The sequence below is a fragment of the Monopterus albus genome, unplaced genomic scaffold, assembly GCF_001952655.1.
Source record: "Monopterus albus unplaced genomic scaffold, M_albus_1.0 scaffold3.1, whole genome shotgun sequence".
NCBI lineage: Eukaryota > Metazoa > Chordata > Actinopteri > Synbranchiformes > Synbranchidae > Monopterus > Monopterus albus.
In genome coordinates, this window is record NW_018127883.1 from 5,561,436 (window position 1) to 5,578,379 (window position 16,944).

The window sequence follows — 16,944 nt, forward strand, 5'->3', positions numbered from 1 at the left end:
AAGCCAGGTCTAATCTCATTTCCAATGGCAAGATTAGTCTTTTATGAGCGAAATCATTTTTCTTGTTCACTGTTGATTTTTAGCACATGTATTGGAGTGTGGGAGTGTGGAAGAAATACAGTGTTCCTATATACCTGCATCAATGTGAACATGGGTTTATTTATGTCAGGTCAGCTTGAGCTTTGAGCAGTAAGCAAAACTATTGAACTTACAAAATATCTAACAATTCCTTTAACCATTGTCTTAATTTAAAATCACAAACATCATGTTTCATTACTTTTTAAGATTGTAGTCCTACAAATACTGATCATTTATCACTAAATTTGTGTTTTTTTTCCTAGGTAATTTTAAATGTAATAGATGTAAGCATTGGAAAATGTTTCAAATAAGGTATGGAGTATGGAGGGGCCCTGGGAATGTTTGTTTTTGCTGACCATATTTATTTGTGGAAAAAGTTTACAGTAACCATCTGAATGTTTGTATGTTAACATTTCATTGTAGCAGAAAGATAGGTCTGTGGTAAGGTCAGTAATAGCTGGTCTTACAACCTCACTATCTAATTTGGGAGGCCTGCATCTTTTTTTACAAAGCATAGAATAGAAACTGCTTGAGTAAAGACAGCATTTTAAACAAAAGGTTTTAGCAAAGTGTGTAGATACTAATCAACAAAAGCAGAGGACAATTTGAACCCACAGTTCTAGAGTAGACTTATCTTAAATCTGCATGCACTGAAGTGAACCAAGTTAAGTTCATGAATATCTTTCCCACAACAGCCTGTAGCCACAAAGCTGTATTAAAACAGAAGTGGACAGAGGAGAGTGGTGAACTCTGTCATGTCTGCACATGACCCGCAAAGCCATTCATCTCAGCAAACCTTTGCAAGGTCATCAGGAGCCAATCCCTGCCTATGACTTCATGGAAACTGTGCAGATGTATTAGACTTGACGTCAGTCCATGCAGTTTGTCAACACCTCTCTAAAAAAGGTGTTTTCAGTTTCACATCTGGTTGGTTCTCTAAACAAAAAGCTAAATAAGGCTACATGCAACTGATTAATGGAAGAGAATAGTAATGTCCTTCCTTTGGCTAGGCAAGTACAGTATCATCCCCAGATAATGCTCAAGATAAATACTGAATTTGAACTAGGGTGAACGTGTTGAGACGTGGATTTGATGCAAGCAGGGGTGGAGAGATGATGCTGAGGGGAATGGTGAACTGTCATCCTGAGTTGCAAGCTGCCCTGCAGTGCATTCCTTCAGCTTATGTGCAGCCAAAACACTTTGATGAAAAGTGAAAGTGTAGATAGGGCCGAGCATTCTTGCAATAATAATGCTCTCTCTGTCTGTCATCATACTGCTTTTTCTGCTCCCTTTGTTGTTATCTTTTAATCTCTTTGTTGCCCATTCATATCAAGACAATAGTGGTGGTTCAGCTCGACCTCTGACCTTGGTCAAGTTCACTGTGCAACATTAGATAGCCAGCCCTATCTCAACTCACACTACTCAAGTTAATAAGATCTCTGCCCTCAGAGTCCAGGATTAAATCTAATGTTGTACAAAAGGTGATCTGATTATAATCTTATTATATAGTAGTCTAACCTGTAGTCATATGTAACAGCTCAACAGGAAATATTTACTATTTTTGCTGTCTTATTTTAGCTTATTAGCCTACTAACATTCACCAATTAGTACTAAACCCAAAATATTTATCATTTATTCATATTTATTTGCTCAAAACTTTGACTGATAGCGCTACATGTAAATGGAAAGTCAGGGGATCACCATAATCATTAGAATTTATCCAGTAGTGACCTTTTCTAAATCACATGACAGTCCATCTGCCAGTTGTTAAGATACTTCACTCAAAACCAGCCTCATGATGGTACAAGAGGAAAAGTTGATCACCAAAGAGCATCACCAAAGACAGTTCTTCTGGGGACCATGCATGTCTGTACAAATTGAAATGTCTTAACAGTTCTGAGATATTTAAGAAATGGTTCAAAATAGTGGAACAAACAAGTGACACTGCCATCCTGAAGACCATGGTGCCACTGGTGTAAAAAATGAAACAGGTCTATCAATCAGCAAATGAGTTCTTCTTCTTAATAAAATACAATCTTGAGCATCTTGCTAATGGCTTTATGAGTCTTTAAGTTGCCAAAAAACACACACATCTGCTCTTATCCAAACTCATTTCTACGTGGTCCAATAGGTAAAATCTAAGCAATTAAACATAGGCCTTTTGACCATGATGTGCTTTGGCAGGTATTCAGAGAGTCAGGCATAACACACATTCCTGCCTTGGCACTAGCAAAACACTCAAAAGAAATGAAGCAATTTATGGAATCACAAATTGCAGTTATGAACCTGCTGACATGCACTTTGTAAGTGTTCTTTAACAGCATGAATAAAACACACAAAAGTAATTTATGAATGTGAAATTTGACGTGTAAAGTGACTTAACTCCATTGAAACAAACCTCAGCAAAACCAAAGAGCAATAACATTTTACACTGTGTAATGGCTCATAACAGAAAACTGTTTTGTTGTGATCACTCATGGGTAGATGTCATGTGTACCTGTTCATCGTGATTCATGTAACAGGACAGGATATCAAAATCTATCAAAGACTTCCTGGTGAAATGAGCCTACGGAGAGGTTCAGTTTCATCGGGATGTTTCAAAGCAGACTGTTTTGGCCACACGCCCAGGAACAGGCCTGCAGCGTTTTCATTTCTCTGTGTCCTACAGCGTCTCACAGCGTCTCACAGCACTACTCACAACACACGTACACACATAACACTTTTTGCGATACTTTGTAGCTCTTTACTTTGTGGTACACTGTATCAGTTTGTAGCTTTGTGTGGTAACTTGGAGTGATTAAAAAGAATGGCTTAGGATCATAATTCATTACTTCTTCATCTAATCATAATTATATTTCTGGCAATACCGATTTCAGAAACTGTAAAATTAGAAGCACTTAGTCAAGGAAGTGACCTTGGTCCATGTCACATGACCAGTACAACAAAGTATGCCACAGCATAGGTGTCTGCTGGGCAGATGACACTTGAATTAACCACTGCAATGGGCTAAGTGGTACTGGCATCATACTGCATGGAGGCTTGTTACCACAGCAATAAAAAGCGTGACAAAGGGAACACTTGTGTCATATGTGGCAGTTTTCTGTGAGCACTTTATGAGTATATTCAGAACATTGAAAAAAATAGGGCCGTGTGAATGGGGTTGTTTGTAGCGATGAATGTACAGAGAATTATCACCTGCATTTGCAGCTGGCTTTGTGGAATTGTATAGAGTCTTTCAGCTCATTGTTCAGATGTCCCACTGTTACTTAGTAACAGCTAGATGTGTAAATAAGCAACTGTTTGTGAGGACATGTTATTTATGGCACACACTGCAGTGGGATCCTCAGTGGCTGACAATATTTATTGTATCCTTCCTCACTGTCCTTTCATCGCTCATATTTATGACAGCTCAGCGTTTATGTGGTGTTACATTCCTGATTAATGACAGGTACATTTTGGACATAATTACAAATGATTATATAAACAGAGATAAGAACAGTGTCTACTGGAACTACTGCCTCAGCATAGTTAATATAGAATACCATGTGGCAGGTACTTTTAGTGAAGTCCAGATCTCGCCAGATGTTGTACAGCTGGGTGTTGAATGCTTAAGTGAGTCACTATATGGACAGTCTGGTATGTTGTCCAGGTGGTCTTGAAAGTGTTTCCTTTTAAGTGAGACCAGGATTCAGAAAGTTGAACCTTCACATATGGAAATGAACTAGAAAAAGTAGCTCAAAAGACTTTTAAGAACTTGTCTCCCTTCATCTACCTTGTACTCTGTATATTTCTGTGCATCATGTACATTTATCATCTGTCTATATGCAACTGACTTGTATGTATTTCTGCACATTAACCAATACATACTGTAACTAGTAATGAAACAATTTCATAGCAAGGTCTGCATGGCCTTTGTATCGCAGCTTACAAAGTGTGTGTAAAATACTCTACGTAATGTATAATATTCCATAATTACAATTACAATGGGCCAACCAGTGCTGGATCAGTTTGTCACATGAATAACTGCACCGCTTTGCATAATTTTGGTACATGTTATAAAATATAAATTGGTGAAGTATAGAAAACACAATTTGAGTTTTGACTAGCCTCAGTATGTCCTTTTATGCATTTTTTGTATTACATTGTTTTGCACTAGTGTGTATTCTTCTAGTATCTCTGTCACTACAATGACCTACTTTCTTCATGGGGATCAGTAGAGCTTTATGAAATCAATAAAACCAAGGGCAAAATCTACTTGGGTTTCCATGATGCAACACAGTGAACTAATGGTTTGCGTATTATGATTTACATTTGGGTTTAGATATGGAAAATATTCCAGTAAGGTAGACTAAACCCAACTCAAATGACTGACTGAAACACCACCATTGGGGATAAATACTCTGTCTCTGACTCAACGCCCGTCGGGCAGAACTGATGAAGCCTCTTGGATGAGAGGTGAAACATTGTTGACCTAAAAACCTAGTCCTGTTGATTTTTTTCTAAGTTTTTTCAGCACAATTTAACATGTTATATCTCATTTATTTAATCCATATGAAAAACAAAGTATAAAAACATCAAGTTGTGGTTTAATCAGGGGTTTTGTGTTGGACTTTTTTTGTCTGGGAACAGTAACTTACTAGAGTGTGGTTGTCTAGAAACTTTGGACAGATCAAAATTTATAGCTGTTTCTCCTATTTCCAGTCAACGCTAAAATGTAAGTTAAGTGGCTGCAGAGATGAAGTGGTATCAATTGTCTCAAGTAACCTCCAGCAAGAAAATGAATATCAGAAAATGTTAAACTATTCCCTTAAGTTACTTGTAGTTATGAGTTTGAGTAACAAGTGTTTCATTCCCTTTCATTCAAAGCTGGGCTATACTCCAGTACTCTGTGGCCCTTCATGTGAATTAGTGTAAATGAAAAGACTTTCCATATGATTTGGTTGATTCAGCTGATCTAGTGCATTCACATTTCTATAATGTTCCACACCTTCTGTGTGTTTCTTACAACATCTAAACATTTAGAACTACATGTGAAATTCAGTAACAAATAACCAGAGGCTTCAAAGGAGCTTTGAAGGGGCCAGACTCACCCAGAGATCAATAGGTCAGTTTGAAAGTTGTTTTGCTCGCTCTTAATTAGGCTCATGCAGGGCTGTCATGGGTCATCAGGTGTAGAAAGTGTCATCTTCAAGGTTAATAGGTTTTTGCTGAGAGAGGAGAATGGTGCAACCTACGAACCTTCTGTCACACACGGGTCAACTCAGTGACTCTGGTGGGGTTTCTGGACAGCTGAAAGCTTCTATGCCTTGGGTCACGCTTTTTTAAAGAGATTTGAAATGCTTGTTTGATGTAACTTTAATCCTGACCGACAGCTTCAAGCTTGTTTGGTCCTTTCCACCACTAACAGAGACGTCCATCAGATTAGTGGGCAAGATTACTTTCCTTGATATATCCAAAGAGATGTGCAAAGAGATCCAAAGAGATCCAAAGAGATTAGGTTGTCAGTTTGTTGGGAGTTAGTAGGATAGTAATCACTTCAAATCACACAAGGTCTGAGGACAGTATCAAGGCTCTAGTGCCGGAGAACAAACCTTTCACTTAGATGAAGGAAGCCAATACATAGAGCTATAGTATTCTCTCCATGGTGCCAAACAGTGCTTCAAAGGTGCCAGCTACTATGCATAAGAATGATGCAATGGAAGCAGAAGCAACAGTTTGTTAGACATCAAACAGTTAACAGAACAAAATGTCAATTAAAGATCCTTGGAAATCTGTGTAAGGTATAAGTGTGCACTTCGGTTTTCCTTTGGAAATGACCCATGTATCTGACTGTGTCCATATTAGGATCAGAGCAGAATATCCCAACAGGATGTAGAATTTTATTTGTGCATTTTATATTTCCACATCCATATTCTGACAAAATATTCCCTGGAGTCAAAACTGGTGTGAAGATCCCTTCAGAAAAGGAATACATTCAACTCTAAATGAGATGTACTTACACAAGCTACCTGCTTAAACAAACAGACCTTAGAGGAGAAACTGCAAATTGCTCCCAGTGCCCACATAAATGTTTGCATGTGGTTCAGAGCCAAAGATCTTGAACCACAAAACCAATCCATGCCAACTGACACAGAGCCTGTGTTCATTTGCTTTTAAATGCATACCTGAATTTCCTTCGAGATCTATCTGCTGTATCTATATATCTATCTATCTATCTATCTATCTATCTATCTATCTGTCTGTCTGTCTGTCTGTCTGTCTGTCTGTCTGTACTAAACAATTCATCTATTTCCCTATAGGGTTTATTATGAGGTATTATCCAGGAGTGCAGCCCTTTACTCCTGAATATAATACATGCAGATAAGACCGATGATATAAAGTGCTCTTTTCCTGGGTGCCATTTCATAAAGCTCAACTGGACGTCAAAACTAAAGCTCTGTGAGCTCAATGGCTGCAAGCCTGCCTTGTCAGAGCAGAGAACTGTTTTGGTGCAAGAGGGAAATGGAAAAACAGCCTAGTCTTTGTACCTGTGCTAAAATCAGTGCATGAATTGTGAGCTTCACTGAGGGATTTCTAATACCTTTGCCATGTGAGGAGTATTTCACAAATTTCAGATCTATGAAATTGAATCTAAGGAGTCCTGTCCTGGTCTAACCTCATCTCAATGATATCAGCGAACCCATCAATTTACAGGACCTTTCCTGTTGTACTCTGGTGAATAACAATTAATTCCTCACTTCTTTAAACTGATATTACCCAAAAACAATCCCTTTGGGGAGGTGTGAACATGTTGTGGTTAGGTAAAGGTGGTTAATAAAGTTTTATTGGACATGTGCCTGCTTCCTTTGGGTGCTCCTTTTAAGTTAGCTGCGCTGTTTCTGAAAAATGATAGTCACTTCTATATCTTTCTATAATTTCTGACAAACATCCTTTATTAGAGATTTGTATCAGATTTCCTCTAGAAACCTGTAGACTACGTTGACCCAGATTTGTTTTTTTAAATAGCTGTGAACTAAAAGGAGATACAGAAAAATGCATTGCAATGAAACACATATAAATAAAATCATGCACAGATTGACTAAAAAAATGACAAGCAAGCCATTTACATCTCCATACCATGTGAAGCCTTCATACAAGCATTCCCTGTGTCTGTCGTTCAGTGACAGGGAGAGAGAGAAAGTGTGTAGACCTTTTGTAAACCTGTGTTGGTCTGACTTGGTATATGTCCTCTGTGAAGTGAGGCTTTGTTGCCCTTAGACAGCTCATAGCCTTTAACACACACCTTCATAACAGCTTCTGTGTCTGTGACTTTCCATTTGGAAAATTGTGAGCTTTTAACCTCACATCCAAGGCTTCACTTGACCGAGAGACAGAGAAAGAGAGAGTAATCATGATAAGCCTAATGATTCAGTGGCCTACTGTTGCTACACTGTGATCACCAGGCTTCACACACGCGCACACACACACAAACATGCCAAAGCCTACAGGAGACGATTTAACTTAACCTTGATGTTTTGCTATAATGTGCTAACACTTGAACAGTGAACAGTACATGCCATTACTTTGAGCTTAGCTTAGCAAAACATGTGTAAAAATATATATATATGTATGTAACTTTGCCAAAAGAGAGCATAAATGCCTGGGTGATTACAGGCTGATTACCATACCCAGCCTTCACATGCTTGTCTTATGTCTGCTGTTGACCGTCATGGATCTTTTCTTGTCCTTAGAAACTGCTGAATGCAGGCTCTTCTTTGGCCTTTGAGCTTATTAGCAGTGCAATCCCAGTAGCAGCTGTCCTGCACAGTGATGGCATGACAAGCACTGCTGGCTTGCTGGCAGACAGTCTAATCTCTTCACTTTCACTGTAAGAGGATGCCATTCCTAACTATGGTAGGTGAAAAGATCATTCATGAAAATTACAATAACAATGTTACCATAAGACACAGTAAGACCTGTCATGTAGTAAAGACAGCATGTTAATATTTGGCACTGTTGGCTATGAATGGCTTGATTGTACTGTGAGGATTTTGTATGATGCCTCCCGCAGCCATTATCGCTGTAACCAGAAGGACTCATGCCACAGAGACAGCAGGAAGCCTCTGTGTCACTGTGGGCTGAACACACAAAGATCACTGCAGAGTTCAAGCTGCACCGTGCGGTGTCTCTGGGTAAAGGTATGGGTATAAGATGACTGGGTTCTGTGTTTGCTGCTGGATGGGTGACAGTTAGAGGTTCACTCTCCCTTCAGCTCTGTGTCTCTCTCTCTCTCCACTTGGGCTTTGAGAGACTCAAAGAAGCGGTGTGATGAGGAAGATGAGGAAGCACTGAGGCATCTAGAAGCAGCATCCCTCCTTCCCTCCACATCCTGAGAGCAGCTCTGCTCTGTGGTGACCAGAGGAGGGAAACAAGGTGTACACTGTGATCTAAACACAGACTGAAGAGTGTCAGTCAGGTTACCCCTTTGGTACGTGTGTTTTCACAAAGAAGCTCACTGTGAAGAGGAGAGAGGTGGAGGAGGGGAGATAGGTTTATATACGGCGACAGGATTTTAATCAATAAAACTGCACCAGCATGCGTTCCCATAATTCCCATAACACTTCTATGGCTTAGTTTGCTTTTTCTGTTTCTGACTGTACTATAGAAAATATGGGAGGGTTCCACAGAAGTGCCAAATGCTGTCCCACTGATGTCGGAGCACAGTGACTTTGTTATCAAATGCATCAAACACAACTCAAACTTAATTATGCTTTACATGCTACTTCTGGCCTCATTGTGCATTTAGATGAATGTGCTTTCTTTTAACCAGGATGATATAAATTATTGCCAGACCAATACAGTACAGCTTGTTCACTAGCATTGTTACACACTGCTTTAATCAAACACTATACAGTGAGAAGATGTTTCTCCATGTTGGCCTGTATGGCATGCTGTTTAGGCAGTTATGTTTGAGAAAACAGAAGAGATTGAATGAAACTTGAAAATATGGAATGAAGGTCTGAGTATACTGAATGAAACTTCTGAATAATTGTTTCCACACAAATGTTTTTCAGGCCTGATAAATAAAAACAGAACTGAAGAAGGGTGTAGTTTATTTTCACTATGGCTGTAGTTACGTTAGGAAAAGTGCATGGACCTCCACAAAAAACTTCAGGTGCGAAGGTCCAGTCATGAGTAAAGTTTACGTCCTGCAAAAGAATCAGAGTGGGGAGATTGTCTTGCCTGTCACTGAGATGGACCCAGGTAGCTAGCTTCGGTGCAAGTAGTGTCAGATTTATTTACAGTGCAAGCCACAGTTACGTAAACAGATAGGTGTGGAGTGATGAAGAGTTAACCGGGTGTCGATCTGCAGCAGTGGAAAACGGTCAATGGTGAGATGGATGGTTACAGACCAGGCTGCGGACACTGGGGTCACTCCTGAACTGGTCGTGGGTGAAGCGATGATGTCTGAGGAGACAGGAGCATGCATGGACAGTTAATGGAGACTGTGCATCAACCTGTATGGTGGAGACTGGCAGGGCTGAGTAGTTCCAGGGTCCAGAGGAGAGGTCCATAGCCGAAGAAAGAACAGCAGGAGAATGGACGAAAATGAATTTGCTTGGAGAAGAAGAGACCTAGGGTAAGCAGGAGCTATGAGTATAACGTAAAGACTAAGAGAAACAGTAACTGGTAGACTGGAGAAAACAACGAGCAAAGGGGCCTGAGAATAGGGATTGAACTGGCAAGGGAGTGAATGGTGAGCAGGGTATAAATAGGGAGGAAACTTATAAAGTGCAGCTGGTGAGAATCAGTGTAAGTGGGGCGGGTATGCCAGATTGTGTAATCAGGGTAAAGAAGCAAAACCAGAGTGAGAAAAGCAAGAGAGGAAGGTGCAGCCGAGCAAACCTGACAAAATGATGTGTATTGTATTTTCTGAAATGTAGACACAGGTTGATGCAGTTTTACTTCAGCAGAACTGAGTTCAACAATGTACATGTTTATTTGTAATACATGAACAAGAAGGAATGGGTTGGGATTTGAGTAGGTAAGAGTGAGGGTAGGAAGGATTAGAGGCAGTGAGGAGTAGGTAAGGTAGGAAAGGGGTTTTCAGGAGGAAGGATGTTCTGCTGCCCTCCTGTTCCTCTTTTTCTTCCCCTTCTTTGTCTTCATTTCTTTGTTCTCCTTCAGTTCTTTCTCCTCACTGCTACATCAGCTCTCCATGAAATGAAAACATCATCCCAGTGGTGAAGTGATATGGGCCTGCTTTGCTGCCTCTGGGCCTGGACAGCTGCCACTGTGGAGGGGAAATGAATTCTAAGGTTTATTGAGGAATCCTGGATTCCTCATAGAAGCAGTTCTATGAGGAAGAACGGTCCAAAATTCCTCCTGAAAGTTGTGCAGGTCCAATCCACAGCTACAGGAAGCTCTGGTTTGAGGTTACTGCTGCCAAAGAAGCTTTGTGCAGTTATTAAATCCAAAAGTTCACTAATATCTTCCCTCAGCACTTTGAATGTTTAATGGGTGTGTTCAATAAAGTATCATTGTTTGTGTGGTAATTAGCTTAAGAACACTGTTTGTCTACACTTGTACTCTGCTGAAGCGCTTACCTTGACTTTCATTGATTCAGGCTACATGAAAAACACTTCCATTAGTGGAGTAGCTGACTACATACTCCCGTCTTAGCTAGGATTTCCACCCAAAAGCTCTATCTGCTTAATTAAGACATAGGATTACAGCTGCAATCATTTAGACAGTGAATATTGTGGTATTAGTGACTAAGCTGGTTTTTAAATGAACTGAACGGTCATCCCTACTGGTGTAGCACAACAGTGTGTACTGGAAGCAGAAGGGAGCAGAGCTGCTGTAGATGACAGTAGGGATTCATGCCTTGGCATCGAAACACAGGCCATGGAAATAACACTGAAGAGCTCGCCTCTGAAAGTAGTGAATATTCCATGGAGGAATAACAATCTCAGTACTCTGCGTATAGACACTCCTCTATCTGAACAAGGAGAAGCCAGCATTGGAGTCTATCTGTTAGTGCTGGGTAAGTCAACTGCCATACACTGAGAATGCCCATGTCAAAAGCATTTTTCATTTTGATGTATACTACTGAAAGGTGCCACAGATTTATGCCTGTGAAATTGCATATATGCAAAAATGCTTTACTAGTTTACAACTGGTTCTGGTTTTATAACTATACAGCAAAAAATATAGGCCTTCAGAAATGGTTTTGTCTTTCATTATCCTACAACAAAACACTATCAAGAAGGAGCCAAACATTATGTAAGAGTCAACAACAACTATTGTTGTTTCTCATGTTTCCAAAGGCCAGGCCTCCGCTGACTCTGACAGTTTGGTTTGTGTTGGTGGCACTGTCTGTGGGCCCATGTCTACTATCGCAGTCAAGGGGTTTTGTGCCTGTTGTATAAGTATTATTAGGTTTTACTTAGTAGTTTACTTTACTCCACTCCACTGCAGCATTATATATTACACTACTCTGTTCTATTTATATTGTACTGCACCCTCCTCTGCTGCTCTTCAGGACTGACTTGGGTATACTAGCCACTATACTGCTACTATTAAATATGTAATACACTGTATGTTTATCTCTTTGTAGGATGGATGTCCTGGCTTGGAAGCAGTTTGGTCATGTTTGTGCTCCATAGACAGTGGGCCTCACTTCAGCCAACAGATTTCCTCACTCTAAGTCTTGTCATTTCTGATGCCAGCATCTCAGTGTTTGGCTACTCCAGAGGAATCCTAGAAATATTCAATATCTTCAAGGATGATGGGTATTTAATCACCTGGATCTGGACCTGCCAGGTAAAAACAACTGCCAGAAAACTCTTGATTTAAAAAATGATATTTAAAAGAGTTAATATTTAATATTTATTATCTCATACAATCTCCCACCAAAGCCTAACTTGTGATGCTGTTCATTGCATTACAGTTCATCAAATCCCAGGATTATTTGACTGAAATAGCCTGAAAGTGATGACGCAGAGTTGGAAAAACAAAATAAAACAAAACAAATCATGTGCATATGCACCTGCTCTCTTTCGCAATCCCAATTAATGAAGTAATTAAAAGAGTCTGTAGAGGTCTTACAATAAAGTGAGTATGCACATGAGAGTGTGTGTATGTGCAAGGAATTACAGTATGTTAGTAGCTATGTGGGCTGAAGGTTAAATCTGTAATCAGATTACCACTGTGGAGGCCTTTAAATGGGGTGAACTGTTTGAACAGTATGGCACCTGTCAACAACCAAACAGAAAACAAACAAGCTGCAGGGAAAACATTTGTTGTATAATTTTATTGCATGCTCTTAAGTTGTTAAATTGCATCCAGTAATTGTATAAAATGGGAAATGGGGAAACCGTCCTACCAAAGACTCAGCTTGATATGAATTAATTTTAATTCTTTAGCTTGGAATGCATTCAGGGTATTTTTCTTGCTCAAGGCTAGCTGTTGTAGGTGCTGTGCTATCTGTGCTGCAGTGAATGAACTCTCATAGGAATTGTACAAAAACAAGCTGGTGTAGCCCAAAAACTCTCAGTCTCAGAAGCAAACACCCCCAAAATTTGACTTGGAGAGATGCTGTAAATTGAGATTTACTACTCTCAGGCTTCAGTGCAGTCACTGAAGTGATCTCCTCTCCCAGATGTTCAGTCTGAGATTTTTATGTGAAGCACAAATATTGGGGTTGTTGGACACCCCTGTCATTTTACCCTCCCATGGCAGAGATAAAGCATCAGAAGAAAACAAAGCAAATGCTCAAACTGACAGAAACAGAGGGGGAAAGGAACAGGAAGGTGAAGGAGACAGGCACATGAGAAACATTAGCAGATCACTGCATGGTGCATGATGGGACATGAACAGTTGCAAGTTGAGCCAGATCCCTGGTTTTGCACTCTATGGGACACGGCATAACAGAACATGATAGAGTCCTACTGGACCCTTTGATGTTGCAAAGGGGAATACAGAGACTGTCAGGGACTGTCAAATTAGTGTAGAAAAATAATCTGATTTCATGCCAGTACTTCTCTGATATTTGTTTTTGATCCAAAGTTCACAGCATGAAATGTCTTAATGCACTTGGTCCTAAAGTCATATCAAAACAGAACATATATAATGGAGCAGTTCTTAATTCAAATCAAACTGGCCTAGATCTGTTGAGTTTGTATTGCTTTGGGCTTTATCAGATAGACAGTTGAACAGCTTTACATTACAGTAATCTGCCAAATGTGAGGGGGGGAAATGTGATGACTGACAGTAATAGGATTAGGACTCAGGAAGATAAAGATACTGAGAGACCTTAACTGATCCATGTCACCTGGAAATGGCACAGCAGGAAGCTGGGTGTTGCACCGTTGGAGCCAGAAGAGCTGTGATTAAAATAATGTCTTCCCTGAATGCTACAAAGCTTTTGGTTTAATGTGTTATGCAGTCAGCCAGCTTTTATAAAAACCTGTGGCACACATCAAATAAGGATGAGCTGTTCAACTGTCTCTATCTGATAAAGCCCAAAGCAACACAAGCTCGACAGATAAGGGCCTGGAACAACCAGGTGGGCAGTGAATACACACCCTGGGGCTCCAGTGACAACCTTACAGTGCCCATGGTGTGCTCATTTTGCTTGTTTCCAGCCATTTAATGTTTAATCTTGGGTATCTCTAGATTAACTTGGCACCCCTCATAACTCCAAATAGTTTGTTGTTGTTTCAGAATCAGAGAGCCAAAAAGCCTCTTCCTCTGGTTAACCAGCAACACATCACATGTGGCAGACACACTGGCCTCAAGCAGTCAAAACAAACATGCACTGTGCTCCGGGGAAATCCAGTGTTGATGAGCTGATCGCTAACCACAGCTGGGGCTCCACTGCCTGGCTGCTTGTAGGTTAAACCCAGTCAGGTAAAGCAGCGAGTCCTTGTACAGGAGCATTCCCGAACATGCAGTAACCTCAGGCCCTGGATTTTTCTCCAAATCCTCTGACCGCAGTGCAGCAGCAGGATGTAGAATATATCCACAAAACTAAGCGCAGTCAAAATACTCCACTTTTACACTGTGGATGTCTTTTTTTTAATAAGCTTCACTGAAAACATACATAACAAACAAGGCAATGTAACATTTTGCCAATATGGTGGGGGCACCGGTGGATGTCAGGCAAGCTCACATGAACGTGCAAGGGCCTGGATTTTATGCTCATTCAAGGAAATTCCTAAACTATCACGTAATACTTTATTTTGGAGGGGAAAAAAGTCTTGTGAGCGAGAGTTTACGAGATGTGTATGAACCAATTTACTTCTGCATAGAAATATTAGAAACATATGTACACCTCATTTTTTGAGCTTTAGGTCACGTCTAGGATGATAATTCACTGTTCTAACATTGTAGATAAGTAAAAAAAAAAAAAAAAAAAAAAAGAAAAAACATGTCACGGGCCCTTTAAGGCCCTTTAAAGACATGTTAAAGATGTGATGTCATGATTCACCAATGCCCGCTCATCGTCTCCTTCAAGGTAGACGGGTTCTTCACATTACTCTTTGGTCTTGCAAGCATTAACACCTTGACAGTTATCAGTGTCACCAGATACATCAAGGGATGCCATCCAAATAAAGGTCAGACCTAACCTCCCTAAATTTATGTGACAGAATATAAAGAACGCTTATGACCACATGATCTGCATTCCAGCAGTTCTTATCTGATGCTTAAAGTGTGTTTTTCAGTGCTAGTGAAACCTGTAGAAACTTGGCTTCAGTGATTTCATTTACATTTCTCCAACGTGTCATTAAGTGAACCTGACATGACATTTTCTATTTTGGGGGGTAACTAATGCTTAAAAATGTTTTAATTATAAGGAAATTAGGTTGAGCCTCTGCTTTTTAACTTTCTTTGCAGTTTTTCATAAAACACAAGCTAATATAATATAAATCAGTTTGTGTTGCATTTATTGCAAAGTGTTACTGCTACTGCTCTAGATACTGTATGTGCAATATGATCAGTTAAGATAAGCAGCAATATAAGGCAATTCAGAAGGTAACCCAGAGCAATGGGTTGGCAATTATGTTTTGGAAACGATACTGTACCTACTGTATACTGACATAAGAGTACTGCTTAGAAATAGAGTGGACTGAAATTTTTTCTTCTCCTGAATACAAAGCTATGTGAACTTTGTCAACAGAGGTCCTTTTCAGTCATAGATGTTTGCAAAGGCTGTTAATGTAAGACTTCATTGTTCAATAAATGTCACAATCTTGACATTCAAAACAAGTCAGGAATGTTGGATCATTAAGTGCCTCTCACTTCTTCTGTCCCATGTTTTCCAAAGTCATAATATTGAACTTTTTTTACACAGGACACAATTGCACAGCCATTTCACAGATATGTTATGCTTCCTTGTATTCACGTTGCTTGTGTGTTTTTGCAGCATATTGTATCAGTATGAACACCATAGCTGTGTCACTCATCTGCATTTGGACCGGAGCAGTGTTTTGGTCTGTTGCTCCACTGCTGGGCTGGGGCAGCTACACAGGTCTGTCCCTGCATGCTTACCTAACAGTAAGAAGCAACTGTAACATACTATGAGTCATAATCTGATCTCTTTCTGTAGATCGAGGTTATGGCACCTGTGAGGTGGACTGGTCCAAAGCCAATTACTCCACCATATACAAGTCTTACATTATCTCCATCCTTATCTTTTGCTTTTTTATCCCGGTGATAACCATGCTCTTCTCCTACACCTCCATTATCAACACAGTGAAAAGCATCAACGCCGTGTCAGCTGATGGTTTCCTCACTGTCCATCAAAGGAAGGTGGAGAGAGATGTCACAAGGGTAGGCAACTAGGAGAAACTGTTTATTTCTGAGGATTTTATTGGAAAGACTTGAGCGATAAAGTAAAATGTGAATCTTTACAGCTCTACTTAAGAATGGCCTGTCAATAATAAAAGTCCTCTCATGTAATGCCACTCACTATTGTTCCCTCATGTTCCTCTCTAGATCTCCATTGTAATCTGTTCAGCTTTCATTATGGCCTGGTCGCCATATGCAGTGGTGTCTATGTGGTCGGCCTGGGGCTTCCATGTGCCAAGCACAACCAGTATCATCACTTGTCTCTTTGCCAAGTCTGCCAGCTTCTGCAACCCACTCATCTACTTTGGTATGAGCTCAAAATTCCGCAAAGACATCTCTGCTCTGCTGCCATGTACACAAGCACGTAAGGATGTGGTGCTTCTGCAACACTTTAAAAACATCAAACCCAAGGCTGAGAACCCGTCCCCACCTGCATCTCTACCTGTCCAGAAGCTGGAGATGAAGCACACAGCAGGAGAGCTGAACCAGCCCAACCCTGTCAGTGACTCACGGGTCAACAGCCCCCCTCAAACCCCTCCATCTGAAACACATGAGGTCCCCAACAATGACGTGCCCTCACACACTGAAACATCAGAGTACTGGAGTGACAGGATCTGAAAACTGTTTACTTGAACCAGCACTTGAAGGGGAGGTTAAGAGGTTTTTTTTTGTCTTACCCATGTTAATAAACTTTATGTATGACCAATGTTAATAAATTATTTTCTGAATCTCAAGTGAGATTTTTCACCTGTTGAAAAGAGTTTTTTCCTACAAATACTTTTTTTGGCAACCACTCAATCCAAATGGGATATTATTACATTTAGTAATGCAATACCCAAATCTTCTCAAAATGTACTGATGATAGTGTCCACTCAGTAACATAGTAAGACAAAAAGAAACACTGACATGTCCTCAGCTGAGTCAGCAGAGTACTGGCACTCGGGCCATCAAATCTCCCATATATCCTACATTCCCCAAAAGATGCCAGACTCTGCACTTTGAAATACCATCTGCACATAGATTATACATCTC

At 40.2% G+C, this 16,944-nt stretch overlaps 1 protein-coding gene across 1 annotated transcript; it reads left to right on the plus strand.

Annotated features, from left to right (window-relative positions):
• Positions 1 to 10,965: 10,965 nt before the first annotated feature.
• Positions 10,966 to 16,530, plus strand: LOC109960800 (opsin-5-like). The gene is made up of 6 exons (XM_020601166.1): positions 10,966 to 11,104; positions 11,678 to 11,883; positions 14,579 to 14,678; positions 15,488 to 15,592; positions 15,671 to 15,894; positions 16,060 to 16,530. The coding sequence occupies exons 1-6, from the start codon at positions 10,966 to 10,968 to the stop codon at positions 16,528 to 16,530; spliced, it is 1,245 nt and encodes a 414-aa protein (XP_020456822.1).
• The last annotated feature ends 414 nt before the right edge of the window (positions 16,531 to 16,944 follow it).

Coding starts and splice junctions, on each gene's coding strand:
- LOC109960800 (XM_020601166.1), top strand. CDS start 10,966: ATGGAAATAACACTGAAGAGCTCGCCTCTGAAAGTAGTGAATATTCCA. Junction 14,679..15,487: donor GGGATGCCATCCAAATAAAG/GTCAGACCTAAC, acceptor GTGTTTTTGCAG/CATATTGTATCAGTATGAAC. Junction 15,895..16,059: donor TGGAGAGAGATGTCACAAGG/GTAGGCAACTAG, acceptor GTTCCTCTCTAG/ATCTCCATTGTAATCTGTTC.